Raw genomic sequence first — 27,950 nt, 5'->3', positions numbered from 1 at the left:
CGCAGCACCACCCAAAAACGCGAAGCGCAACCCTTCTAAAAAAAAGAACGCGAAGCGCATCTGGAGCCGAAGCCAGCGCGTGCTAGCGAGTTGCTGCGACCGGTGCTTTTGGTTGGCTGGGTAGCTAGGGTTCAGAGATTTTTGGTCGCGGCGCGGCAGGAGGAGAGGCGGCGGCATGGCGGCGGCGGAGGAGGAGATAGCGGTGAAGGAGCCACTGGATCTGATACGGCTCAGCCTCGACGAGCGCATCTACGTCAAGCTCCGATCCGACCGCGAGCTCCGCGGCAAGCTCCATGTAAACACTTCTGCTTCTCTTCGGATTATTTGCGGTATTTTGTACTGCGCTTGTGGTTGGTTGGGTGTAGAGTATTGCCTGGTTGCAGTGGCGGCCTGGTGCGGCCGGCTGTACCGATGTAAGGAAACGACTTGTTATGGGCGGGGAGATTAATTTCTACTCTGCTAATTTCGTTACTGTTTAGTTCGATCGTATCTTCACTTCGTTTCATGCCAGAAGCTATCCGAACTAAACGTGGCGATTCATGTATGATGCAACAATTCGATGAAAATTGGAGCGCAGGAGGTTAAATATGTTCCTGTGCAATAACATTTATCAATTAGAAAGCATTCGTAAGCAGGGACGGAGCTAGGGGTAGCTGGTAGGGGCGATGGCACCCCTCATGCTTCATATATTACCTTCATATATCTGCTAATTAGACCAAATTAGAAGCTTTATTAGCACTTGGCCCCCCTCATTTTAATATCCTAGCTCCGTCCAGTGACGGACCCAGATATTTCAGGGAGCCTGGGCTGAGCGCAGGTCGTGCCTATACGGGCTAGATTTTGCCCAAAATTTGACCGGCTTAATTTATGAATTTCCTCATAATCTATATAGAAGTATAGAGGCGGGCTGAGACGGAGCCCGGGCGGGCGCCCAGGGTCGCCGGGCCCTGGGTCCGCCACTGGCTCCGTCCCTGTTCGTAAGGATTAAAATCTTAATAACATGGAAGGGAAACTGGCCATTTGTGGAAGGGCTCATGCGGAAGAAGAGGTGGTGTACTGAATGGAAGTTCCAGGAGATAGATGTATTGATTTTGTTTCCTGTTAAGAACAAGGTCATTTTAATGTTCAAACTATGTTTCTGTCTCAGCTGTAGGCAGTGTTCTGAACTTTGTAAGTTGGGCTTAACCGTTTGAGACTCAGTTTCATTTGTAATGATAATGAAGGGAACTGGGGCATCAACCCGGTTAGTCTAAAAAAATAAATAAGCATCTTGATAGCATAAACTTGTGGGACATTTAACATGGTAATGGATATCAGTAACATTCCTGGCTTATGTGACTGTCATTTAAGCATGATGTGGCAGTATGGTGAGTTTATATTAATTTATTCAGAATCTCATGAACGACAATGCTATACGCAGGCCATTTTGTAGTTTCATTCTCCCCTGCCACTGCATGTTAATGCTATATGTTGTAAATTTTTCGGTTGCATGCTCCCCTGCCATGCTTGCTTTCAGTTGCATGTTCATGATACTCATGTCTTTCTTATGAGTTTGTCAATTCTTTTTGGTTTTCCATGCACCTTCTAATACTGTGGACATCTGTATCTCGTAACATGTTAGTCAAACTGGGAAGACTGTTGCTGATATGTCTTTCTTTTACCTTTTTATCCAGGCATACGATCAACACTTGAACATGATACTTGGAGATGTTGAGGAGGTCGTGACAACTGTTGAGATAGATGATGAAACATATGAAGAAATTGTGCGCGTAAGTTTGACAATTGTTCTTCTAATTCTTGATACATATTTGTAATGTCAAGACTTTTGGATGTCAAGTTATCATTATTTTTGTGAACTTTAACCATTTATGAGCAATGTTATATGTTATAGACTAATGAAAAAAAATGATTAGCTTCTTCGGTGTTTGTTTAGGTTGCATAGAGCCCTCGAGTAATGAGGGGTAACCATATATGTGCATATTGCACGCCCCATTACATCTTTGCACATTTTCTTCATGGAGTTTCAATGTGTTTATGGTGGGTTTCACACCCGTTGAAGAGCATATAGCTATCTGAATTTTGTTAGACTGCTCGGGTTTCATTGTTTCTAATTCTGTATGATATAAGATGAATGTAATGGTATGGCTTGTTTTAGTAGCAATCTAATGGTACGGGACAAAATTATTTACATTACTTATTGTTATTCTTTGAAATGTCTAATGAAGATGTTGATACCCTAACTATTTGCTGGATTATCTCTGCAGACCACTAAACGCACTATCCCCTTCCTTTTTGTCCGAGGTGATGGTGTCATATTGGTTTCCCCACCCCTGCGAACTGCGTGAAGTTTGGAGTGCACCGTTACTGTTTTCTGATATATTGATAGGTTTAGCTTCCATTATCCAAAAAATACAACCGTGTAACGACTGCTTGTGTTTGAATTCTCTGTCGAATTAATCTCGTGGCTGTTCTCAGCTAACTCAACTCGCTTGCCAAAGCATGCTCCATGCAAAGATTGGTGGTCTGTATCACTACCTGATCTTGAACTCATAGGGTACCTGATGTTGGAAGACCGTGAAAATTCGACAGGGAAGCAGCGGTTGGAACGAAAATGATAAAGAGCCTGAAACCCGAACGCTGGTAAACGTGAGCCAGTTCTTTATCTTCACAATTATTTCAAAATGGAGTATAAATTTTCTCAGCCATAGTAATCCGTGAAATATTCGATCCCGGGCCAGTAGGGTTCTCGGAGGAAGGACAGAATATTGCAACTGCCCTCGGCAAGAACATTTTCCAAAAACTGAAAAGGATAAATAAAGAGGCCTTGCCAGAGCCAAGTCATCGTCTTGCTTGTCAATCTATCGCTGCACCAGAACACGGACGAAGAAGTCATGGGTGTCATCAAGGAGGATGTCGAGGCGGCCATCACCTCCGCTCTCAACCTTTCCCATCTCGTAAGCTTCCTCCTGCTCTAAACCCCTACCACTGATTCATCCATCCATCTTTGTCCTATACCCTAACCGCACCCGCTGCTCTGTTTCTGCAATTTCAGTGGTGACGGATATATCTGGAGGGTAAGCTTACTCCAAATACCAAAACTTCAATTTTTGTTATCATATGGATCTTTGTTGCGTTGTTGATTGATTGATTGATTGATTGGTGTGAAGGTGTGGTGCTAGCTACGAGATTGACGTGGTGTCGGAGTAGTTCGAAGGGAAGCGGCACCGGACGGTGAACGTCGCGCTGGCGCCTCACATGGCGTAGATCCACACCGTCTCCATCAAGAAGGCGCTCACCTCGGCACAGGCCCAGCCGCAGTTGCAGCTGGCTGCCGATGAGACTCAGGCCTAAGTGCTTAACTCGCTCTAAACAGTTCGAATGTTCGATCACAAATGCAGAGGCAAGTTATGCATAACGCATATGTGTAGCATGTGGTCTCTACTACTTAAAAAATAGTAAGTAGTGGTTCCAGAACCAGGTAGGACGTCCTGCCACCCCTCCATCTCTTTTCATCTGACTAATGGTTCCCACGCACTCCTCCCCGCTCACTCCCCCCCCATCCTTCCTCGCCACATCACATCGTCCACAGTACCCGCACTCCAAACCTAGCGACCTAGCCCCTATCATCAGTGAAGTAGAGGGGAATGATGAAGCGGAGGATGCCATCACCTGGAACTGAGGAGGGCAAGACGTCATAACCTCGACGATTTGCCATTCATAGCCGCGCTCGTGCCCTTCCTCCCTGTGCTGCCTCCTTCGGCCACCACGGCTGCCTCCTCCTCCCTCCCTCCCCCCTCGCGCTGCCTCCCTTGGCCATGCACCTGCCTACGCGCACGCCTCCGCCTCCCTTTCCTCCCCTCCTCCGCCACCACGCCGACACCCTCCTTCCCTCCCTCTTCCCCTCCTCCGCCTCCGCCTCCGCCTCCGCCTCCTCATCCTCCTCCGCTCGATTTGCTTGATTTGGTTATGCTGGATTCGCTCAATCCAAAGGGAGGCATTGCAAGAAAGGGAGACAATGGCGGCGGTGGTGGTGAACAGCAAATCGCCGGGGAGGCTAGCGTCGGCATACAACAAGGTGCAGACGAGTCGCCTCCACCATGCACTCCCGCTTCCCTCCATTCTCTGCTCCTTGTTCTCCCTCATCGATGGGCCACCCAGCTTTGCCACCGGGAACCCAGGTTAGGACCCCCTCTCCCTCCCCATCTCGCCTTACTCCTAGGTCCTTCTATCTGCTCGTTTTGGCCTTACGTCCGGTTTCGATAAGATCCACGCAGATCAGATCATGAAGCTGTTCCCAAACCTGTTTGGGCAGGCATTGGCGGCGCTGATGCTGGCCAAGGGGACGATGTAGTGGAAGCCATTGAAGGTCAGGGTGGTGCTTTCGGCAGACAGGCGCTCGGTGGGCACAATGTGATCTGCTGTATCTTTGGTGAGGGCTCTTTGATCCATTCTAAAGTGCCACGAATTGTTTTCAAATTTGCGACGAACAGTAGCAGCATGAAATTCATCATTTCGGGGTGGCCAATCTAAATGTGGTTAGAGAATAGGATTTTCCAAGCATTTATTTACCTTTCATTATCAACTCCATTATTTGTAGGGAGATTTTCACCATTTCCTAGTAAAGGTATATATATTGACATATATCTTTGTGGGATCATATGGGCTGGGAATGGGATTCTTGTTTCAACTTTTGGATTTGGAATTGATGATGATTAGTTGATAAGTTTTTACTATTGAGTATTGACTAGGCGAGTTATGTTAAGTAGGTTAATATGAAATGTGTTATTATTATGATATATTCTCGTCGAAGGATATGTTTGTCTTGGTTTAGATTTCTTGCAAGATCGTGCAAAGGGTAGCACAATGTATGGATTCAAGGGAGGCCTGGCAAGGGTGATGTAGTGCAAGTCGTTGAAATCAATACGGACTTCGTCTATCCCTACAGAAACCAGGTTATCCATGCTGTTCATGACCTCAGCTCAATGATACGCTTTTAGGTGTGGTTTGCAAATTCACATTTGGTTTAGGTGGGAAAGTAGGTCGTGTTCAATTGTAGCATCTAGGTATCCTTCCACTGTTCACTACAAATCTCATAAACCATACTCTTTAGTTTGCTATCGGTGCAGACCAGTGACTTGAAGATGTTGGGCGACATAGCGTTCTTGATCATTAGGTCTATTTAAGTTCGTTGGAATTGAGAAACGAGTTAAAAACAGTTTTTCTTTATGTTTACAGCAGGGATGATTTGATATGATCTGCAGTGAAAAGGATACGATTGAAACACGAGAGCAAATATGTCCTTTATGTCCATGCTTCTTGTGCATATGCTTGCCGGATACCTTTTGTTGTAGACTGAAGAACTTTCAACCATGAACACATCACCTAGGTAATCGCTGCATAAACCATCTCAGATTTGTTCTGCAGTTTAAGCAAGCTGAACATACAACCAATAAACTTGACTTGGATGGACTAGTTGTTATTGGAGGTGATGATTCAACTACTAATGCATGCTTTATCGTCGAATACTTCAGGTTGGTTGCTGAGAATGCAAACCACTTTGATGCAAATCACTTTGGTGCTCCCTTCATAATGTTCTTTGTTTATCACTTTTATTGCTGTGAAATAAGCTTTGGTAGGTTGTTGAAATTTTTTCTTACAATGCTACAATGAATTATTACGCAATACTGTTATTGTTTATGTTTCATATATATAATACTATTATGCAACCAGTAATAGTTCTATTGAAAATTCTCCGCTTCTTCACAAGTAAATTTAGTAATATGCAGCTCTGGCTTAGTGAAAGGCGTCCTTGTGTAGGACAAAGAACTCGAAGACTGGAGATATTAGGTGTCCAAAGACTATTGATGGAGATCTAAAATGCAAGGAGGTTCCAACAAATTTTGGATTTAACATTGCTTGCAACTACGTCTTACTGATCCATATAATTCAGTGTCAGATTTGTCTTTTTTTTAAGTCATAGAATGTCTCAATAGAGAGTTTTGAGGTTTTTTGTTTCATTTCATGCCAAATTGCAAAATATTGAGCTCGAAGTTAGTTATAATAGAGAATCACTTATAGATCCATTGATGTAAGTAATAACTTTTACATATATTTGATGTTATTTTGTGCAATTTTTGTTTCGAAACTCACCGGCACTTAAAAAAAAAATATTAGTTGCAAAAAAAATAAATGAACCCATATATTTGCAATTTTTGATTTTAAAATATAAAAAATCCCTCTCTTGCATGGGAAGTCTGATGTAACAGCTAGAGAACATGGGCTTCCAACGAAGCCCATCAGGCCCATTAGTCCCGGTGCTGCAAAATAGAGACCCAGCAGGCGCCGCAGCACCACCCAAAAACGCGAAGCGCAAGTGCGCAACCCTTCTAAAAAAAACGCGAAGCGCATCTGGAGCCGAAGCCAGCGCGTGCTTGCGAGTTGCTGCGACCGGTGCTTTTGGTTGGCTGGGTAGCTAGGGCTCAGAGATTTTTGGTCGCGGCGCGGCAGGAGGAGAGGCGGCGGCATGGCGGCGGCGGAGGAGGAGATAGCGGTGAAGGAGCCGCTGGATCTGATACGGCTCAGCCTCGACGAGCGCATCTACGTCAAGCTCCGATCCGACCGCGAGCTCCGCGGCAAGCTCCATGTAAACCCTTCTGCTTCTCTTCGGATTATTTGCGGTATTTTGTACTGCGCTTGTGGTTGGTTGGGTGTAGAGTATTGCCTGGTTGCAGTGGCGGCCTGGTGCGGCCGGCTGTGGTGGGTACCGATGTAAGGCAACGACTTGTTATGGGCGGGGAGATTAATTTCTACTCTGCTAATTTCGTTACTGTTTAGTTCGATCGTATCTTCACTTCGTTTCATGCCAGAAGCTATCCGAACTAAACGTGGCGATTCATGTATGATGCAACAATTCGATGAAAATTGGAGCGCAGGAGGTTAAATATGTTCCTGTGCAATAACATTTATCAATTAGAAAGCATTCGTAAGGATTAAAATCTTAATAACATGGAAGGGAGACTGGCCATTTGTGGAAGGGCTCATGCGGAAGAAGAGGTGGTGTACTGAATGGAAGTTCCAGGAGATAGATGTATTGATTTTGTTTCCTGTTAAGAACAAGGTCATTTTAATGTTCAAACTATGTTTCTGTCTCAGCTGTAGGCAGTGTTCTGAAATTTGTAAGTCGGGCTTAACCGTTTGAGACTCAGTTTCATTTGTAATGATAATGAAGGGAACTGGGGCATCAACCCTGTTAGTCTAAAAGAATAAATAAGCATCTTGATAGCATAAACTTGTGGGGCATTTAACATGGTAATGGATATCAGTAGCATTCCTGGTTTATGTGACTGTCATTTAAGCATGATGTGGCAGTATGGTGAGTTTATATTAATTTATTCAGAATCTCATGAACGACAATGCTATACGCTGGCCATTTTGTAGTTTCATTCTCCCCTGCCACTGCATGTTAATGCTATATGTTGTAAATTTTTCGGTTGCATGCTCCCCTGCCATGCTTGCTTTCAGTTGCATGTTCATGATACTCATGTCTTTCTTATGAGTTTGTCAGTTCTTTTTGGTTTTCCATGCATCTTCTAATACTGTGGACATCTGTATCTCTTAACATGTTAGTCAAACTGGGAAGACTGTTGCTGATATGTCTTTCTTTTACCTTTTTATCCAGGCATACGATCAACACTTGAACATGATACTTGGGGATGTTGAGGAGGTCGTGACAACTGTTGAGATAGATGATGAAACATATGAAGAAATTGTGCGCGTAAGTTCATTGACAGTTGTTCTTCTAATTCTTGATACATATTTGTAATGTCAAGACTTTTGGATGTCAAGTTATCATTATTTTTGTGAACTTCAACCATTTATGAACAATGTTATATGTTATAGACTAATGCAAAAAATGATTAGCTTCTTCGGTGTTTGTTTAGGTTTGCATAGAGCCCTCGAGTAATGAGGGGTAACCATATATGTGCATATTGCACGCCCCATTACATCTTTGCACTCATTTTCTTCATGGAGATTCAATCTAAATTTTGTTAGACTGCTCGGGTTTCATGGTTTCTAATTCTGTATGATATAAGATGAATGTAATCCCATAATATGGTATGACTTGTTTTAGTAGCAATCTAATGGTACGGGACAAAATTATTTACATTACTTATTGTTATTCTTTGAAATGTCTAATGAAGATGTTGATACCCTAACTATTTGCTGGATAATCTCTGCAGACCACTAAACGCACTATCCCCTTCCTTTTTGTCCGAGGTGATGGTGTCATATTGGTTTCCCCACCCCTGCGAACTGCGTGAAGTTTGAAGTGCGATCCTGCTGATTGTAACCGGTCAATTGCCGGCGTGGAGTGCACCGTTACTGTTTTCTGATGGATTGATAGGTTTAGCTTCCATTATCTAAAAAATACAATCGTGTAACGCTTGTGTTTGAATTCTCTGTCGAATTAATCTCGTGGCTGTTCTCAGCTAACTCAACTCGCTTGCCAAAGCATGCTCGGTGCAAAGATTGGTGGTCTGTATCACTACCTGATCTTGAACTCATAGGGTACCTGATGTTGGAAGACCGTGAAAATTCGACAGGGAAGCAGCGGTTGGAACGAAAATGATAAAGAGCCTGAATTCCTAACGCTGGTAAACGTGAGCCAGTTCTTTATCTTAACGATTATTTCGAAATGGAGAATAAATTTTCTCAGCCATAGAAATCCGTGAAATATTCGATCCCAGGCCACTAGGGCTCTCGGAGGTAGGACAGAATATTGCAACTTTCGTCGGCAAGAACAGATTCTGAAAACCGAAAAGGGTAAATAAAGAGGCCTCGCCAGAGCCAAGTCGTCGTCTTGCTTGCCAATCTATCGCTGCACGCCTGCACCAGAACACGGACGAAGACGCGACGAAGAAGCGATGGGCGTCACCAAGGAGGATGTCGAGGCGGCCATCACCTCCGCTCTCAACCCTTCCCATCTCGTAAGCTTCCTCCGCTCTAAACCCCTACCACCGATCCATCCATCCATCTCTGTCCTAAACCCTAACCGCACCCGCTGCTCTGTTTCTCCAATTTCAGGTGGTGACGGATACATCTGGAGGGTAAGCTTACTCCAAATACCAAAACTTCAATTTTTGTTACCATATGGATCTTTGTTGCGTTGATTGATCGATCGATTGATTGGTGTGAAGGTGTGGTGCCAGCTACGAGATTGACGTGGTGTCGGAGCAGTTCGAAGGGAAGCGGCTACTGGAGCGGCACCGGATGGTGAACGCCGCGCTGGCGCCTCACATGGCGCAGATCCACGCCGTCTCCATCAAGAAGGCGCTCACCCCGGCGCAGGCCCAGCCCCAGCCGGAGCCGGCTGCCGATGAGGCCCAGGCCTAAGTGCTTAACTCGCTCTAAACAGTTCGAATGTTCGATCACCTATGCAGAGGCAAGTTATGCATAACGCATCTGTGTAGCATGTGGTCTCTGATACTGGAAGTATGCATTAATTCTCTGCTTGAATAATGTAGTGGATGCAATTGCAGAATTGCAGGATGTTATGCTTGACTGCTTCGAAATTTCTGCAGTATGCACTTAACTTCTGAGGTTCTGAGTTGTTCTCGGTGCTTGTGCTTCTGCTCTAATCTTTTGCTCGAGACTATGTTGCAGCTTTGTTGTCAATATTTCACATAGGTTGTTTTTTAGTCCTTGAATTAGGTTCTTTGATTGTAGGCTTGTAGCTATGCTCATTTGTTGCTGCATGGGTTGATTCTGTTAATCTTGTGGTGTTTATTGCATCCAGCTGGTTGAATCATGATCTGTAGTTGTTGGGTGTGATGACGACACCTTGTTTTCTTAAGCATTTCTCTTTCATGATGCCGCCATCAAGACGAATATGTTGTCCTTGCTGATATAAAACTAGATACAAGTATTTGGTGCTGGAAATGCAATGGCTTTCGGTTTACGCTGTGAATAGTTTCTAGCTATTTTTATGTTTTATCGTGCTGTGTAGTATTGCATTGTATTATACCTGGTAATTTTTGTGAATATGAACATGCTGGAATTCTCATGAAATAATGGCATAACCGCAGTGATAGATTCTATTTTCTCATACACATTCCAATGTGATTGTGCATGAACCCCATAATAGCACACTGACCACATAAATTCCGAGCTGGCGGTGGTTACATAGCACATTATAACTTCTAAGTGTTCCTAAGATATTTGAATGAACACAATTCTGTTTCAAGCCAATGGAAATGAGGAATAGCTTGCCTTGCATCTATCAATACATTCATGATTGTGAAGACATGATATGCTCCAGTTATTAGTAGTTAAATTATGAGAGAAAAGTTTTTTTTTTTCACTTGTCGTTCTGTTCCAGCTAGGTTAAAAGTCTGCACTTCCATATTGTGGAAAATTTCAGGTAAAAAAATCATCTATGATCTGTCAATCCATGATGATTATAGCAATTCCTTTAATCCTTGTGGGCAGCTGCACATGGTGCTTAGGCGCTAGTCAAGAAATTCGTTAGCTTAGTTATTGGTTGTGTCTGAATTATCTTTGTGTATGGGAGAAGTCCGGATTTGAGTTGTGCTCCTAGCCCTGACTATTTTGTTCAAGCAGAACGATAGATGCCAGGTGGGTGCACCTGCTTGCAGCGTGGCTCCTTCAGTGCACTGCTGTTTTTCCTCTTGCAGTACATCGAAACGCTGCTCGTGCTCAGATATTACCATGTGCATTCAGACTCCAAGAACTGAATAGTGCCCATCGAGTAGCAATAGTACCCTTTGATTTTGTGGCGCGTGGGGAGAAACTTTGTTTCCAGTAGCGGTACTGGTGTACGAGTGTCGCGGCACGGTGGCTGTTCAATGTTCATCGGACCCTCGTCTTCCCATCGGTGGACAGGCAGACAGCGTCCCGTACCTGAGTGCAGCTCGAAGCTTCGGCGCATACGCACGTCCCGCAACGAGGGCGACCAACGAATCCTCCCCGTCAAAGGGAGAGAGATCTCGCAGGAGGCGTCGCCACTTTATCGGTTGGGGACGTGGAGTGGGCCGTGGGCGGTCGAAGGCGTCGAGGAAGCCGAAAGGACTCGCGAGAAGCGGTGCGCCGTGGCAACCCAGCCCCGCGTGCCGGGTGCCGCCTGGGCCCTGCGTCTGTCCCCGCCGGACCCCATATATCACGGGCACGCGTGGCGGTTGGGCAAGACAGGCGCACTACGGGACGCTGTGTAGATGAACGCGCAGATGCACGCGATCGACAGAGTCGGCTGCAAATTTTGGGATCTGGGGGGCAGCGGAACGGAGCCGTGCCGAGCTGAGCACGCGCGGTGCGGGAGGAAGGAAAATGAGTGAGGACGCGGACTGGCACGCGGGGGTGGACGAGCCGAAGCGGCCCCGCGCCGCGGCAGAACGAGAGGATCCTCTCATCCCTGTCGAGGAGGTCCGTCGCCGCGCACGGCGCACCCATGGCACGGCCTCGATCGAGATCGGTAAGCTTCACCAGAACCTTTTTCTTCTTCTCAGCGTCTCCTGATCCAGGTGCTAAAGTAATTGCTAACACGAGAGGTTTCTCTGTACGTGCAGGTTCTGATGCTCCAGCTGTGTTCAACGTTGTGAGTATACCAGCTTACCATGTAGTCTAGTCACGTTCCCTTCTTACACGGCGCACACGCGTGCCGTCCCTTAACATCATCACTCCATAGTCGAAAGGGAGCAAGGTCAAGTACGAGCTCGACAAGGAAACGGGGCTCATCAAGGTCATTATACATACTATACAAATCACTCGCAGGAACCGGTTCTTCCTGGCTGCTTCCTCCGAGCCAGAGCGATCGGTCTCATCAGTGGCGGAGCAGGAATCAAGTAAAGGGGTGCTAATTACTACATAGTAAATTTTTTTATTAGTTTTTAATTTACCAAAAGTGAGGCTAACAATAGCTATTAAGTCTACTCTTATGGAGATGATTGAGTGGAGATATGCTATCCAAAGTACAATTTCATTTATGGACAACGAATGTTCATCACTTGTTAGGATCAAAATTACGTAAGGTGCTAGTTTGTTTTCACTGAACCAAACACGAGCAGTTCGTTCATACTACTGAACTTTTTTGCGATGGCCAGAAACACGAAATGTTCTGAAGTTAACATAAGTTTTTTTTTTCTTCAGATGTTAAAGGTCTGAACCGACATAAGGCATTCATTTTGGCAGTTTAATCAAAAGCACAGCAATCCAAACTTCAATAAGTTCTCAGTTCTACTTACACAATTATAGTTGCATCTCTTTGGAACGTCTGAATCAGTAAATGCTCAGACAAGCATTTGATGAAACATAGCAGTTCACAAGCCTTTTACATGAAAATTAACTACTTTCTCATAAGCAACGTAGAAATGCCATACCAATTGCTTAACAGCAGTTAAAAGGATTAGCTAAAGCATGAGCTATGATATCCCAACCACATGCTTAACAGCATGAGCTAAACCATATGCTTCACATGAAAATTAACTACTTTCTCATAAGCAACGCAGAAATGCCATACCAATTGCTTAACAGCAGTTAAAAGGATTAGCTAAAGCATGAGCTATAATATCCCAACCACTCATCAGAAATTAACAATGCTAGATAGAAGTACAGAACAAAGAGCAAGCATAGCGAAGTCTGACCATGCAAGAATGTGGAGAGGCTCCCCTAGGCAGGTAATCGAAGATGAGTAGTTTCTCCCCCTTCAGAATTTCTCTCTGCTACCCCCAAACAAACAGTACCCCTATGGGGGAGCCTGCAGCTGCAGGGGCGGCGCCGGTGTTGGGGGCTCAGGGCGGACGAAAGCCAGCCAATCGGTGCCGGGCGATAGGGGAGGCTTGGGGCGGACCGACGGAGGAGATCTGGGAGGCTGCAGGGTGACGTCGGGAATCAGGGATAGATGGAGAGGATCTGTGTCTAGGAGCCCGTAGGGCGCACAACGAAGGCTGCAGGGCGGCAGCTTAGGGACCGGAGCCGATGGAATCTGTCGACTGCCGCTAGTCGAGACCGAGAACGCGAGAAGGGCACTGTCTCGTGGTCCGTCGGAGGGGCAGGGGCGCAAGCTCGCTCGCTGCTTGCAATCACAGGGGCCAGGGGCATAGACTGATGTTGTCTGGTGGTCTCATGGGCTCACAGCCTGGCCTTTGCCGTTTTTGGGGGAGAGCATGCTAAATGGGCTTGAGAAGGTGCTATCTATTAGTTATTTGGGTCAAACCCGTGCTAAAGCCCCCTAGCACAACCGTGGGTCCGCCCCTGGTCTCATGCCTATGATTGACCATGGATTCGCATCTTTTGATATTGCTAAAGTAATATCACCGGTGAACAGTAGCGGTGACATTGACCCCTATCAACCGTTAGATCTGAAACAGACGTACCTGATTGACTGCTACAGCAAAGTAAAATTTCTACAATATTTTTGCTACAGTAGAATCACTACAGTGAATAATATTAAGGTACTGTTTATCTACACTCAAAATCACTGTTCATTCCGGTGACATTGCTTCGTAATGTCAGAGTATGCGAGTCCGTATATGACATGACATATCAAATCTCGCATACATGTATGTGTATGTCAGTCGATAAATACGACTGATCTCTTCTTGGGATTGATTGTTGGGACAGGGAGAGAAGGATGACAAGATCATAGCAGTCTGCACCGATGATCCCGAGTACCGCCACTATAATGATCTCAGCGAGCTCTCACCTCATCGCATCCAGGAAGTCCGACGATTCGTCGAAGATTGTGAGCTGCCAGTGTCCTTAATTTGCTGCTTTTTGAAAAGATCTTTTCCCCCTCAATTCCGTTGTCTTTTCAACATAATGTTAAGACAAGAAGAACGAGAACAAGGAGGTTGCCGTGAACGAGGTTCAGCCTCCGAGCACCGCCCGGATGCCATCCAGTAGTACTCCATGTTAGTGTCCAAATCGAGCATTTCAGACCTCTCGGAGAGTCGGAGGTGAATTTTCTTCTTCCGATATCAAATAATTTACAACATGATCACGTTTTTGCAGGGGTCTCTATGCGCAATACTTTTTGCAGAGCTTGCGACAGTAGTCTTATGACAATTGTTTCACCAGTACTGAGCGTGTGTGGAAGAGTCGAGTCCCAGCATGAGTATGCTTAGCCAGGGAACACAAGTTTGCCTTAGCTGCTACTAGAGATGTGTATTTATGTATGCATTACTGAAAAGTTGTAAGAAATAGAAGCCCTAGTTGCTTGTGAAGCTGTTCCAGGCCTCCATACTATTACACTGGATGTCACAAACTTACAATAAGACCAAGAAAAAGAAATGTCTGAATCATGTCACAATGAGGCCAGGAACTGAAGTCGATTTACACCTCTTATGATGCACCGATCAAGCCGAGCTTTCCTTTGCCTGTTCGGCGTACAACGCTTTGATCTCCTCCACATCGTCGTAGCTGCCGAGGAAGATTGGGGATCTCTCATGAATCTTGGTAGGGACCAGATCAAGAGCCTGCGGTGACATGCCAATGTAGCAACAATTTTGCACAATGTATCAAGAATTCAAGATACTGGTACTGAACATGCAGTTCAGAGAAGGGAAACAGAAATGTTTTCTTTCAAAAAAGAAAAATAATAATAAGAGAGAAGCAGAAACCTTACCCGTCCTTTGCCTGTGAAAGACTGGCCTCCAGCTTGCTCCATGAGGAATGACATGGGGAAAACTTCATACAGGACACTGTAAAACCATATTTAGGCAGCTTCAGACGTGTATTGGCATTTGTATTTGGATATGACACATGCAAAATGAGTATGCTTTTTTTAAAAGCAAATGAGTATGAGCATTAGCGTACCGGAGTTTTCCATTTGGGCTCTTCTTGTCTGCAGGGTACAAAAATACACCTCCATATAACAATGTACGGTGGACATCAGCAACCATACTGTAAACCAATGCCAATATTAGTTAGTATACACAAATTGTACCATCCTATGAAAAGTTTGATTAGAAATGGTTAGATCCTACGATAAACTCAAGCTGTGAATAGTACATATATTCATTTTCCAGACGACCAATCAGCTGAAATATTGACTCACCTTCCAATGTATCTCAAAGATTTAGGTGACGAACCATCCTTGGGAAACTTGCACTTCTCGACGAACCTGGGATTTATGTTGTGAATCTTAGCTGGAGTTCTTAGAGGGAAGTATATATGATAGTGCTATGAAAACATGAGCAGCACATACTTCGCCGTAGGCTCGTCCCAGTTTTTGGCATTCCCTTCATTCACCGAATAAATCTTACCCTTCTTAGGTATCTGCGAAAAATCAAGCATGACGCCCAAAGATATGAGTTCTCTGTTTCTTGGTCAATCTTTTACAGAAAGGGATATGAACTTTAGAAGTGGTCTCACAAAACCTTGATGTCTGGATGAGTCAGTATGAACTCCCCGAGAGAAGGATCAAGTGTGAAGCCATTGACACCACTTCCAGTGCTCAGAACAAGCTGCCGAAAATTAGTGGCACTAGTCAATTTGATGGAACTTTTACAGAAGACTATCTTGTGGGAGTATGGGTTTAGGGGACTTAATTACCGTACAGGAACTGCCGTACATGCAGTATCCGGCAGCAAGCATGTTCTTCCCAGGCTGCAGTACGTCCTCCAGAGTCACATTGTTCTTGTCCTTGATCATGTAAATCCCAAAGATCTACAGAACAAAAAAAAGGACTTTTACAGTACACCTAAATGAGTGTCTGCTGTCCATTTTCACTATCTGATGGCTCAGATTGAACCAGTGATACCCTTTCACCTACTAGTATCATGGGTATCATGTAGCGGTATCATGTGTATCATATGAGCAGAAGTGAAAAAAAAATAGAATGGCAATCTTGCAAAATATATGTTCAATGCGGTATCTTGGGTATCATATGCGGCCGGAGGTAAATAACGTAATTAGCCCTAAGATAACCTTTGTTTATTTCACTAATACCTCCCTAATTACAAAAATAGCCACCCAAACGGACGGCTGGATTTCAACAATGATACCTGCGACTAACCGGTATCATGGTGTACCGTAAAGGTGCTAAAAAAAAAGTTTGTTAAAGGAAGCTCATGTAAGAGGAAGGATGCAGCATACTGAATGTAAAATGGCTCCTTTTCAGAAAACAGACATGGAAAAGCTAAAAAAGCATGACACTGTACAATTTGTTACGAAATTATGAAGAGTAGAAGTAAGTTGTGAGGACAAATCAAGTTCAGTATAGCAGGCTGTATTGTTATACTGTCGTGACACCTTAGTGCTTAAATTTCTAGTTATTTCAGATAACACCGAATCATAAAATTTAGGAAACCAGGTAGCAGTATTAGCAGTAAAGTCTTCCTTTTGACGTCACTATCATGAGATTTTGTAACGAGATTTCAACGTTTCATAAACGACGATTCGGGGGTTTCTTCTGTAGTTGTGTTCATACCGTTCCGATGGAGACACCACAGTCGATGTTGGAGGAGCCGTCGAGTGGATCAAAGCAAACGCAATACCTTGGTAGAAAAGGAAGAGGCACATTTCGTCAGAAAAAGTAGATAAATAGTGCTTTCACTTGGGAAAATAAGCAGAGTGTATGAACGGTTCGAGTTTGCTCACTTTCCACGTAGCGCAGGGTCCACGAACGTAGCTTCCTCGTCCTCCTCGGACACAAGGACGCACTGCGTAGTGCGTACAGCGGCGCCAAATCACAAAACATGAAAACAAATACTCCGAACTGAAACTGACAATAGCAAGTGGACAAGAAGAACTCATACGGTGCGACCGCTGCTGACGAGAGCCTTGACGAACACCTCGTTGGACAGGATGTCCAGCTTCTTCTGCTCCTCCCCCTGCGCACGCCAAAGGCTCAGACGTAAATTGCCGGTGATCTAGACGATCGAGGTGAGCAGGTGCACTTGCCTGGACGTTGGTCTCGCCTGCCAGGCCAATGAGCTTCGCGAGTCCAGCCTGCACAGTCCAAGAAAGTTTCGGTACAGCCGTACTGCAGGAACACGAGGTATCCCCGCGTGCTGCGTGCCCATGATACAGCGAGTGGTCGATGCATGACCTTGTTGACGGCCGAGGCGACGAACTTGCAGCCGAGGACGATGTGCGAGAGGAGGATGGTGAAGTCGCCGCGGGACTCGGGGTTCCGGCTCTGCTCGTTCAGTACGTGCCGCGTGATGGTCATCAGGTCCGTCCGGTACGCGTCCGCCGCGTGATCCATCTTGCCCCGCTTCGCTCGCTTCAGCTGGTGCAACGACGGCTCACGCAGCGGTGGCAGTGCAGATGAGCGCGCGGGCACCGCGTACGTACCAGCAGCTCCCGCGCGCTTCGGTATATCTAGCTCGCGCGCCGACCGGGAGCTGGCAGGCTGCGACGAGACGTGCCGCGCGGTGTTTTCCTATGCGGGGTGGGGTAGCGCGGCAAAAAAGTGAGGCTGGGAGCCAAGGGGCGTGGAGCTCCAACGGAATCAGCGCGGAGGCCTATCCCCTCTATCCGCTGCGGCTGGGCCGCCTGCGTCGCGAGCGCGTTTTGTGGTGGTGGTGCGGTGGCGTAGCGCGCGGCAGGACGTAGGACGGTAGGGGAGAGCGACGGACGCTAGCGAGGAGAGCGAGGCTTTGTCTCGTGGTGGCGCGTACGAACGAAACGGCGGGATGGGACGGAGGAAGGCGCCAACGCGAGCGAGGGGATTCGGACACAAGCCATGGCCTGGATCCGATGCGACAGCGAGACGGCTCTCAGAGAGTCAGTGTGTCGTCACTGGCTAATGGCAACTAGCACCAAGCAGAGTTAACTGCGTAATGGCCTGGCCGTTACGCGTGGAATATACCTGGTTCAACTTCAAGTGAGAGCGGCATGGCTGGTGGCAGGGGCATCTTGCACTTGCTTTCCGATTGTTTTACGATTGCTTTGCCGTACCGGATTCCCTTGCATTTCGTGGTCAGCCTGTTACGCTGAAAATTTGTGCTCACTCCTTGCTCCTTGAGAACAGAACAAGTTCATACAAGGGTCAGCGTGGAGGATTTCACAGAGAACAGGTCAACTGAAACCATGTTGGCGATTTGACAATATCCAGGCTACCAGGTACACAGAAGTAATCAGACAAGCAACACAAGGACAAGGGTACAACATATTTGGTAAAGTTATGCAAGAATGTAAGACATAAACTGTGGACATCAAATAGCAACCTGGGCTCCAGCATATTGGGAATTTAACAACCTATGCAAGCTTTATTGTACAATAAATGATGTTAGTGGGTACCACAAGGATTCATAATCACCAAAGAATGATAATTTAGGGCCTCTTTGGAACACAAGAATTTCACAGAAATTATACAGGGCTTTCATGAGACAACAGTTCAATTACAGCGGGATTCGGAGAAAAACTGTGTTCCAAATGGGGCCTCAATAGCTTCAACCTCGAGCCTTGCAGCCACACTTCATGGGCCATCTCACTTACAGTACAGTAATACAATATTGATTGTTTTTGTTTCTGAAAAGAAGGAATAAAAAGTGTACTGAGAAATTAATTAGATGAAAAGAGAAGATGAAGGCTACCAATAATTACGATCTTCTCGAAAACAGCATTAACCTGGAACCTTGCAAACATGATTGAAGGGCCGGAGTTTAAAGTATAGTGCAGCATTGATTTGTCTTCTTTGCCTGCTTGTAGAACATCTGAAAGACAGAATGACATCTCTCAAGAGAATGAAGTAGATGCACTAATAAACAAGAACAAACTGTGTGATAATGCATACTAATAATAAAAGTAAGACTAAGCTGAAGAGCCCCCAGAAGTTTCAAAACTGCAATAGATCTAGCCAACACAAACAGGGCCTTAAGAACCTTTTTCATAGTTTGCAACAGTCGCACACTCTACAAGATAACAAACTGTAACTATTCTGGAGCTGGATCATGGTATTCAGGAAATTTATATTATAACTTACAGGCAACGTTCTACTTCCTCTAAGCAATAAAGAGGTCATAGGCCCAACATAACACAAACATAACACTGCTACTCCAGCATTAGAGTGATATTGACCGATGGTTGTAAAAATCAAGGTGACTGAAGCGTGTCGCAAACTACCTTATGCAGTATGCACACACTGCAAACCTGATGTAAATGTCTTAGAATTAATACTGACAGATAAAAGATAAGATGTTAACAATTTGCTTTTATTACTCCCATAGCAGATGGGAGATTGCTGGCTAGAAAAGTTATCGATGAACATCTAACAGAGTATATACACCTGAAAACACTGCAAACCAGAAGTAAATGACTGATAATTATCACTAACAGACTAACAGATAAAAGATGGAATAATGTTAACAATTTGCTTCTAGTACTCCTATAGATGGAGTTTGCTAGATAGAAAAGTTAACAATGTAAATCTAACAGTATATACAGCTGAAAACAATGCTAGTCAAAAAAGATATTGATGTTGTTGAGTGCTTAATGTATGACAGTGAAAAGTAGTAGTAAGTAGCAAAACTTTACACTATGTTTTACAGTTTTACTGCATAAAAGAAATCATGCGGCAGGCAAAGAAAAGATAGGATTACCTGTGAAGCGGCACTGAGGTCTGAGCTTTTCTCAACCAAACTATCCAATCTCTCTCCTCTTGCAAGGACGTTCTCAATAGTTTTATGCTGTTAAAATATTCAGGCATAAAGGATCCACAGTTATCAACAGTTGTCAGGTTGCTCCCATATTCAAACATAATAGCTTCAGCACAATATGGAGCAAAGGTGATCAAGGTTGCTTGTACAAAATTAAAGTACGCCCATAAGGCCATCAACAAATCATTAAGTTGTCCTTGAGCATGTGTACATTTCTTGTTTACCAGATGAAGAGTTGTTCACACTCGGATGCGCAACCCAACTAAAATGAAATTAAGTTCAATCTGAACCACTTCAGAAGACGGAATCTTGGCTTAGATCAAGACCATCTAGATTAAACACCAGCACAAGCATGACACATCTAAGGCCTAATGGCCCTTGGCTTAGATCTAAGTCCATCTAGATATAGTACCAGGCTACGAGCACAAGCATCTAAAAGGCCTATCGTTCAAAGTCAAGTAGATATTCTTTTAAGGTAATACCAAGGTGTCTGTTATAGCAAATGTAATGTACTCATCTAGTAGTCCAAAAACATTTACTGCATGGTCGAGATATTCTGCAAAACAAAAAATCTCTAAGCAACAAATGTTTTGAGTAAGTAACACTTACTAGGATGATTTTCGTTTCATCCAAGTCCCTCTGGATTTTCGTTAATTTGTCAGCCTCTGCAGGGTCCTACAAAATGATGAATGTGTGAGAGGGAGTAAGTGAAATGCAGGCATAATCCAATATCAGCTGCATAACTATAGCCAAAGTTCATTCAGCCACAAACATGGAAATATGAATTAATATGATATTACTTTAAAAAATTAGCATGCTCCTTCTGGGCAGCCAACAGAACAATCCAGCTGGATGAATAACTCTTTAGCAGTAATGCAGTGATATGACAATCTGGACTGACCAAATGTTAAAAACATGCAGAACAAGCACAATGTATATATTGATACATCCAAAACGTGCAATAATCTCCGATAAGCCAATCCCCAAGATATGGTTCATCTTTTATCATCCAAAACAAACATGGCGTGTTGCAATGGAGATACCAGAAACAGACAGATTATTGCAACTCAACTCATTTAGCTGACCATTTCCATAGAGGATAGCATAATTAGCCCCATATTATTAACTCCGAACAATAAATGGTGATTGTTTTCATAAGCTTACATCAATCAACACATGGACAGGAAGTACTTCTATTTCACATGAGGTTTTAAACCTGAAATTTTGTCAAAGCATCTGTTAGGAAAGGCCACTGTTGAGTTGCATCTGCACTAGCAGATTTCCAAGAGTCCCCGAAAGCCTTCTGGTATTCATCAAGTACCTTTATAAAATGCATCATATCAACAACTGAATCTCATAAAGGAACCATAAAGCAGAGCAGCATTTTGATAATGGATACAGAGGGTTGCCATTAGTTTTCGACCAGTAACTAAATAAAGGGACTAGCAAGGAGTATAGGTTTTTGAAGTTGCCAATGAAACCTGTCTGATAATGAACTAAACATTGTAGCAGTGTTGAGCGTGACTACGGATCATGCTAGCAAGCACCAAGCTTGTAGAGTCATTCTTACAACTTATCATTATTGGACTAATAATTTTATGAGACACTGAGATTAGAATTGACAAACTTTTGACCCAATGAAAATGAAAATGAGAAACTATGCCTTATCATTGGCAAACTGATCATAAACCAAAGTTCACGAATCTCCAGAAAAATGGTTGGTACCTTATTCAGAACAGAAAATGCACTTCGTACAGGATAGTGATCATCCATGAATGCCACCACACAAAGGCCATTTCTGTTGTACGAGTGGACCTTGTATTCTACAAAAACAGGGCAAACCTCAAATACACGAGGAAATGTACAAGAACCTGTTCCAATTATCTGAAACAAGGAGGGATGGTCATAAACTGTGAAGTGCTTGCCTAGGTAATATTAGGTGCAAGTGCCAACAAATTATAATAATCAGAATATGATCAAATGATCCCCAAATTCTGAACAAGGAGCCCAGAAACAACTTCATCAATAAGATCACTAGCAACATCAGATGCATTTACAGAGCGCTATTTTCCCACCCACAATCCAATAATTCCACCACTTTTCCTGGCTCTAGCCATCAAACTACCCCCCGGCCAAATCCGTTCGAACCCCGGATCTAGGCAACGGATCAGAAAGCTAAGCAGATCTGAGGGAGGTTACCTTCGTGCTGGACGGATTGGCGCTGGCCGAGCTGAGTGCGCTGCGCGACAGTGCGGGCGACGAAGACGATGAACTCGCGGGCGGCGCTGCGCTGGAAGTAGCCGAAGTGGCTGACGTCCGTCGCGTTCGCCAGCACCACAGCCTCCGAGCCAGACCCGCCGCCGGACGACGTGGAGGAGCCGGCGCCGGAGGACGACGGCTTCAGCACCAGGAGCGCCGTAATCTTCATCCCCCACCGCGAGATCTACGACGCTCACGATCTCGTGGCTGCGCCAAGACGGCTGGATGGACGGGGATCGCAGCCGAGTAGGAATAGAAGCAAGCACTCCCTTTCCTCTTTCTGCTGGATTCGGTCGCACCGCACTACCCTTGCACGAGAACAATACGACTCCCAAAGACGGGGGAGCTGAGCCCATGACCGTGGGCCCAGATTGTCAGCCAAGCATCAACCCGTCCCGATCGAAACTCTGAAGAGCATCAACCAGCAGAACTTCTCGCACGTTTCTTCCAAATGCATTAACACATAACCTGAAATACTTCGCAGAATATGCAACACGCAGGGATCAAACCAAGAAAAATTGCGAGAACTGATAAGTGGGGTGTTCATTGACATTTCATACTTCCATTGCAACACCGAGGTACATGTAGCAGATAAGATGGGGTAAATTACAGCAGCAAACTACCAACTACGCCTTTAACCTCATTAGACCAACACAACCAAGGACATGCATACATCTCCTGATCTGACATCGACGGGAACTACTACTTCCACTTCTATGGCGACGAAGCCTAGGCCCTCTCACCACGGATGCGGCGGGCGAGCTGGATGTCCTTGGGCATGATGGTAACGCGCTTAGCGTGGATGGCACAGAGGTTAGTGTCCTCGAAGAGCCCGACGAGGTACGCCTCCGCGGCCTCCTGCAGCGCGGCGACGGCGGAGCTTTGGAAGCGGAGGTCGGTCTTGAAGTCCTGCGCGATCTCCCGCACCAGCCTCTGGAACGGCAGCTTGCGGATCAGCAGCTCAGTGCTCTTCTGGTACTTGCGGATCTCGCGGAGGGCGACGGTGCCGGGCCGGAAGCGGTGTGGCTTCTTCACGCCACCGGTGGCCGGGGCCGACTTGCGCGCCGCCTTAGTCGCCAGCTGCTTCCTCGGAGCCTTGCCTCCGGTGGACTTCCTCGCCGTCTGCTTCGTGCGGGCCATCGGGGGAGTGGGGAGGAGAGGAAGGCTAAGGGTTTTGCTTTTGCTAGTGGCTTGGAGTGATTGCTCGGGAGATTGGGCAATTGCTGTGTGAGATGAGAAGCGGAGCGGCGGATTGATTAAATAGGTGAGGGGCGGGCGGGAGATTGGGAAATTTTGGGGGCGGGGAGCGAGGTTTCGTGGAGGGAAATGGGGTTTGGGGCGTTGGATTGGAGTGGGATGGGCGGTTGAGATTGGTTTTTGGCGGTGAGCACGCGGATTGTGGGGGTGGGGGCGGCGATCCGTGGGAAGGAGGTTCGTGCGTTCTGACTGGCTGGGGTTGGGAGAGTGGAAGGTGTCACGCGGATCGAGGGGGCAATCCGTGGGGAGGGGATTCCTGCGTTGTGATTGGCTGAATCGAAGCCTGTGCACTGTGCTGGACCGTCAACCGACGCGCTTGCATCTAGGCCAATTTTACCGTCAGCCCAGTCGAATGGGCGATTTGTGCATGGCTTGAACTTTCAACAAAATCTTTACCGCACCTAACACTAGTGTCTCAAACCCTTTGTTTTAAAAAAATATACTGTCTCACAAAAAATATGGCATAAGCTCGTCTCAAAGAACTCTGTTGTTTTTTTTTAAAAAGAAAAATATTGTTCGAGTTGTCACGATTTTAGCTTGTCATAATTCGTAAAGTATATGCCCCCTGCATCATATCCTCGTCTTATTACTAACTCCATCTTGAGTGTGACGTCAGTTTAAGCATTGAAGTCAAAATTGACAATTATTTAAAAGGGGAGGTAGTTTCCTTAAAAAAATCAAAAAATAAAAGGAAAGGTAGTAATAAGTAATAACCAAAGTACCCCTCCGTTTAAAAATAATATGCGTATTTTTTTTAATTTGATCTTCGAAGTTAGATTTTGATTAAGATTTTCTTATAAAATATATCAAGTATAGCTACAAAATCTATATAATATGAAATCATTTTAAATCGTGAACTTAGTTATATAATTTTTATACACTAAATATTCTTATAATTTGATTAAATATTAGTCAAAGTAAATAAAAATTAATATTTTTTTAAAAAAAATACGTCTCCTGTTTCTGAACCAGCGGAGTATGTCCTAAACTTTGCATCAATCATACCAGTGCCTAAAACTTTTTAAACATGAAAAAACTTTTCCATCTGCACACAATAAGAAATGTAGTATCTTAGTAAAAAAAATCCAACTAATGGTAGAAACATCAACACCCGCACCGGGGCGCTGGCCACAAATGCAAACTCTGTCCCCAGCACAAGCATGAGCTGACCTGGTAGAAGCCAACGATCCACTGCATACATTAGGAATCCCTGATGCAATGCTGTTGTAGGAGAAACTAAAACTGACTTGACAACCTAGACTGCTCACTAGAATTCTTCAAGTACATCAATCGACTCTATCACCTTTCACAATGCTCCATGGCCAACAGCCTTTCAATGACTCAGAAAGAATCATGATGCCACAGAAACCATGGGGCATTCATGCATATGCAGTTTTGCATCTCAACCAACTCGAAATACAGCCACAGATTACAAGCCCAGAAACTCAGAAGCACTTCATGTGAACAATGGTTGGACCGGATTCATCGTACTCTGCCTTGGAGATCCACATCTGCACGGTAATAACAGCAACAAGAAACAGATAAAAAATAATGTAGAGCTGCAGAGGAAGCAGAAACATTGCATTGAAATTTTGAGGCAATTTAACAACCTGCTGGAAGGTACTGAGAGAGGCCAGAATGGAGCCACCAATCCAGACACTGTACTTTCTCTCCGGCGGCGCAACCACCTTCACCTTCATGCTGCTCGGGGCAAGCGCAGTGATCTCCTTGCTCATGCGGTCGCCGATACCAGGGAACATCGTAGAGCCACCACTGAGGACAACATTACCGTACAGATCCTTCCTGATATCGACATCACACTTCATGATGGAGTTGTACGTAGCTTCATGGATGCCAGGAGCTTCCATGCCAATGAGGGATGGCTGGAAGAGCACCTCAGGGCACCTGAACCTCTCAGCGCCGATTGTAATGACCTGGCCATCGGGCAGCTCGTAGCTCTTTTCAACTGCGGAGCTAGTCCTGGCGGTGTCCAACTCCTGCTCATAATCAAGAGCAACATAGGCAAGCTTTTCCTTGATGTCCCTGACAATTTCTCGCTCGGCGGTTGTGGTGAAGGAGTAACCCCTCTCAGTAAGGATCTTCATGAGGTTGTCGGTAAGGTCACGGCCGGCAAGATCCAATCGAAGAATAGCGTGAGGAAGCGTGTACCCTTCGTAGATTGGGACGGTGTGGCTCACACCATCACCAGAATCAAGCACAATACCTGCAGGAAAATAGTTCTCAATTGCACTGCTAGTTTAATGTTAACATGAAACAGGTTCTTATTGCAGTTTTCATACCGGTTGTCCGACCACTGGCATACAGGGAAAGAACGGCCTGGATGGCCACATACATCGCCGGGCAGTTGAATGTCTCGAACATGATCTGGGTCATCTTCTCTCTGTTTGCCTTGGGGTTGAGAGGGGCCTCAGTCAGCAGTATAGGATGCTCCTCAGGTGCCACACGAAGCTCGTTGTAGAAGGTGTGGTGCCAGATCTTCTCCATATCATCCCAGTTACTGACAATCCCATGCTCGATTGGGTACTTCAATGTCAGGATACCTCTTTTGGACTGAGCTTCGTCGCCCACATAAGCATCCTTTTGGCCCATGCCAACCATGACACCAGTGTGGCGTGGCCTGCCTACAATGCTAGGAAATACAGCTCTTGGCGCATCGTCACCAGCGAAACCCGCCTGATTGGAATCAAGAAATCATCAGTTCAGTGGAATCAGAAATGAATGAACAGGCAAAAGGAAACCGAAGCGCATTTATGCTAGCTAAAGGATTGACAGTCTTGACAGGAAAACTGACCTTGACCATTCCAGTGCCATTGTCACACACAAGGGGTTGGACATCCTCTTCAGCCATTTCTCAATTTCTCAACTATTCCGCAGCAGAATGATCCTCCTACCCAAATTGGAGTGGCGTTAAGCATCACAAAGCTTGCCAATGGTCCATGAACCAAAGTAAAGCAAACAATACAAAATGGTATGATGGCCTCAAATTATAACGTACCAGTCATCAGTCTGTGCAGATAATATTGCATGATTAAGAAAGTGCTACCTGACTTATACAAGTATACACTTCCAAGCAATTTCGCAGTGAGTTATAGGAGAACTAGACCTTAGTGGCACATGGAGCTTATGCTGCAATTAGAAAATATTCCCATCTTGAATAGGTTAAATTTCGGTGGCATAACACACACATTTGACATATCAGAGTTTTTCATTTTGACAAATAAATGAAAGCTCAAACATGCATGGTAGCAGAGAAAGAAAACGCCCACTAAACATACACATACCACCGATCTACCCTGATGCATGTATCGGCTAAAACGTCACTCCAATTTGGGTAGGAGGATCATTCACATGGCACGTGTTTACTTAGGGAGATGGTTCACTGAATCACAGGTCATCCCGAATCATCAACAGAAACACTGCAGTTTGGGTGTTTCAGATCATCTCCGTAGAGTGATCTGGAAGCAATTTCCGGTGTACTTACATAGTATACTTGTTACGGAATCAACGGGACAGTAAGGTCCATCACAGATAGAGAATCCTGTCAAACACCACAGAGATAGCAATTACGATAGTACACATACGCCGGTAATTTTCGCTCGTTATGCTGGGATCACCACAGACCAGACCACCCATCCGAACGCCAGAGTCGACACAACCAGGACAAAACAGCCAAACAAACGGAAATTTCACATGAAAAAACGAAGTCAGCACCGACTGGAAGCTCGCGTAGCGATCTATCGAACCGATGGCCTGTAACGGATCGTTTCCTCCGATCAAATCGGTGCGGGAGCAAGAGGAGAGACGGCTATACCTTGGCGGCGTTGACGCGGACGTGGAGGGGATCGAATCGCTCGCCCTCGGGCTTGCTTCTGGAGAGCTCCGGTGACGCGAGCTTGAGAGCGAGACGAGACAAATGGGCGAGCGGAAGCCAGAGGGGGGAAACCTTTTTGTTGGAGCCCGCCTGGCTGGACTGGTCTGCAGACTGCAGGCGCTGGCCGCGTGTTTTGCGCTTTGGCTGCGGGTGTGCAGCGCCGTTGGGAAGCACGGCATGACGGCAGCGCTCGCGAGCGCAGGACGACCGGGCCAACAGCCTCTGACCTGCCCCGTGCCCGGTCAATGGGGACGCAGCAACCGCCCGGTGGTATCTTCGCGGGTGGACGGCTGCCGCAGCGCGAAGCTTGCGGTGCCGAGACCGGCACACGTCCACGTCGGCCGACCGGGGGCTGGTGGGACACGGTCGAAGGCCGTGGCCAGGCGGTGCAGGATGACCCAGCCGTCGCTGGCAGCTGATGCAACCGGCCTGGCCTACTACTTGGCTCTGTCGATGGCTAGTGGCCCACCGTGAAAATATGGAAGGTTCTGATGACAGGTCCCGTTAAATTTCGGAGTATTTTTATTTTTATATTTTTTAATATTAATATTTAACTAAATATATCTCTAACAGAAAAAATTAAAAAATAGACAGTGCCCAGAGGTGCGGTGTGAACAGTGTTTCGTACAAATCATTGTTACGTGTTTCATAATTTATGTGTAACCTATTTTAATTAGATTCATCTAAAAATCATGTTTAGAATTTAAACTAAAATTCTCCGAAAACAACTACTTTTATAATTTTAACAATTGTTAGTGCCTTAATAAATTTTCAAAAATCTGAAAAAATTCACTAATATTCATCTTATGTGATGGAATAATTTCTAAAATTATTTCTAGTTCTAGGATATATGGTGAAGAAATGAGTTTCTTTATAATGCTCTATTTATATACATTTTTATCATGTTATGTGAATAGAATTAA

General features: G+C 45.3%; 7 protein-coding genes and 1 long non-coding RNA gene across 10 annotated transcripts; 4 read left to right on the top strand and 4 right to left on the bottom strand.

Annotated features, from left to right (window-relative positions):
• The first annotated feature begins 33 nt into the window (after positions 1–33).
• Positions 34–2,581, top strand: LOC133925141 (sm-like protein LSM3B). Its single transcript, XM_062370999.1, has 3 exons — positions 34–295; positions 1,674–1,769; positions 2,265–2,581. The coding sequence occupies exons 1-3, from the start codon at positions 176–178 to the stop codon at positions 2,343–2,345; spliced, it is 297 nt and encodes a 98-aa protein (XP_062226983.1). The 5' UTR covers positions 34–175; the 3' UTR covers positions 2,346–2,581.
• A 3,796-nt stretch (positions 2,582–6,377) lies between these two features.
• LOC133925153 (sm-like protein LSM3B) lies at positions 6,378–8,545 on the top strand. Its single transcript, XM_062371009.1, has 3 exons — positions 6,378–6,643; positions 7,679–7,774; positions 8,241–8,545. Exons 1-3 carry the CDS (start codon positions 6,524–6,526, stop codon positions 8,319–8,321), a joined length of 297 nt encoding a protein of 98 aa, XP_062226993.1. The 5' UTR covers positions 6,378–6,523; the 3' UTR covers positions 8,322–8,545.
• A 195-nt stretch (positions 8,546–8,740) lies between these two features.
• LOC133925163 (protein BOLA2) lies at positions 8,741–9,604 on the top strand. Its single transcript, XM_062371021.1, has 3 exons — positions 8,741–8,987; positions 9,085–9,107; positions 9,198–9,604. The coding sequence occupies exons 1-3, from the start codon at positions 8,925–8,927 to the stop codon at positions 9,391–9,393; spliced, it is 282 nt and encodes a 93-aa protein (XP_062227005.1). The 5' UTR covers positions 8,741–8,924; the 3' UTR covers positions 9,394–9,604.
• Positions 9,605–13,457: 3,853 nt separating this feature from the next.
• LOC133925171 (uncharacterized) lies at positions 13,458–14,252 on the top strand. Its single transcript, XR_009910909.1, has 2 exons — positions 13,458–13,925; positions 14,026–14,252. It is a non-coding gene; the product is annotated as an uncharacterized LOC133925171 (long non-coding RNA).
• LOC133925115 (fructose-1,6-bisphosphatase, cytosolic) lies at positions 14,159–17,466 on the bottom strand. The gene is made up of 12 exons (XM_062370965.1): positions 17,066–17,466; positions 16,918–16,965; positions 16,773–16,847; positions 16,615–16,676; positions 16,445–16,511; positions 15,568–15,681; positions 15,393–15,479; positions 15,221–15,291; positions 15,071–15,136; positions 14,830–14,916; positions 14,639–14,714; positions 14,159–14,489 (listed from the first exon to the last, which is right to left on the bottom strand). Exons 1-12 carry the CDS (start codon positions 17,222–17,224, stop codon positions 14,370–14,372), a joined length of 1,032 nt encoding a protein of 343 aa, XP_062226949.1. The 5' UTR covers positions 17,225–17,466; the 3' UTR covers positions 14,159–14,369.
• Positions 17,467–18,203: 737 nt separating this feature from the next.
• On the bottom strand, positions 18,204–22,198 carry LOC133925125 (VAMP-like protein YKT61). Its single transcript, XM_062370976.1, has 7 exons — positions 21,819–22,198; positions 21,345–21,442; positions 20,836–20,940; positions 20,229–20,294; positions 19,563–19,649; positions 18,599–18,677; positions 18,204–18,492 (listed from the first exon to the last, which is right to left on the bottom strand). Exons 1-6 carry the CDS (start codon positions 22,045–22,047, stop codon positions 18,627–18,629), a joined length of 636 nt encoding a protein of 211 aa, XP_062226960.1. The 5' UTR covers positions 22,048–22,198; the 3' UTR covers positions 18,204–18,492; positions 18,599–18,626.
• A 198-nt stretch (positions 22,199–22,396) lies between these two features.
• On the bottom strand, positions 22,397–23,500 carry LOC133925132 (histone H3.2). The gene has a single exon (XM_062370987.1). It carries the CDS (start codon positions 23,016–23,018, stop codon positions 22,608–22,610), a length of 411 nt encoding a protein of 136 aa, XP_062226971.1. The 5' UTR covers positions 23,019–23,500; the 3' UTR covers positions 22,397–22,607.
• Positions 23,501–24,181: 681 nt separating this feature from the next.
• LOC133925096 (actin-7) lies at positions 24,182–27,235 on the bottom strand. Of its 3 annotated transcripts, XM_062370944.1 has the most exons (6): positions 26,968–27,106; positions 26,638–26,694; positions 25,948–26,043; positions 25,436–25,829; positions 24,746–25,359; positions 24,182–24,646 (listed from the first exon to the last, which is right to left on the bottom strand). In XM_062370944.1, the coding sequence occupies exons 3-6, from the start codon at positions 26,002–26,004 to the stop codon at positions 24,581–24,583; spliced, it is 1,131 nt and encodes a 376-aa protein (XP_062226928.1). In that variant the 5' UTR covers positions 26,005–26,043; positions 26,638–26,694; positions 26,968–27,106; the 3' UTR covers positions 24,182–24,580. The 3 variants fall into 3 exon arrangements, with proteins under 3 accessions (XP_062226928.1, XP_062226920.1, XP_062226936.1); XM_062370936.1 differs by lacking the exon at positions 26,638–26,694 and having other exon boundaries at positions 26,968–27,111; XM_062370952.1 differs by lacking the exons at positions 25,948–26,043; positions 26,638–26,694 and having other exon boundaries at positions 26,968–27,235.
• Between the last annotated feature and the right edge of the window lie 715 nt (positions 27,236–27,950).

This window comes from Phragmites australis, chromosome 1 (genome assembly GCF_958298935.1).
Source record: "Phragmites australis chromosome 1, lpPhrAust1.1, whole genome shotgun sequence".
Lineage (NCBI taxonomy): Eukaryota > Viridiplantae > Streptophyta > Magnoliopsida > Poales > Poaceae > Phragmites > Phragmites australis.
Note: the sequence above shows the minus strand (reverse complement) of the source record. Positions and strands in the feature narration are given on the sequence as shown.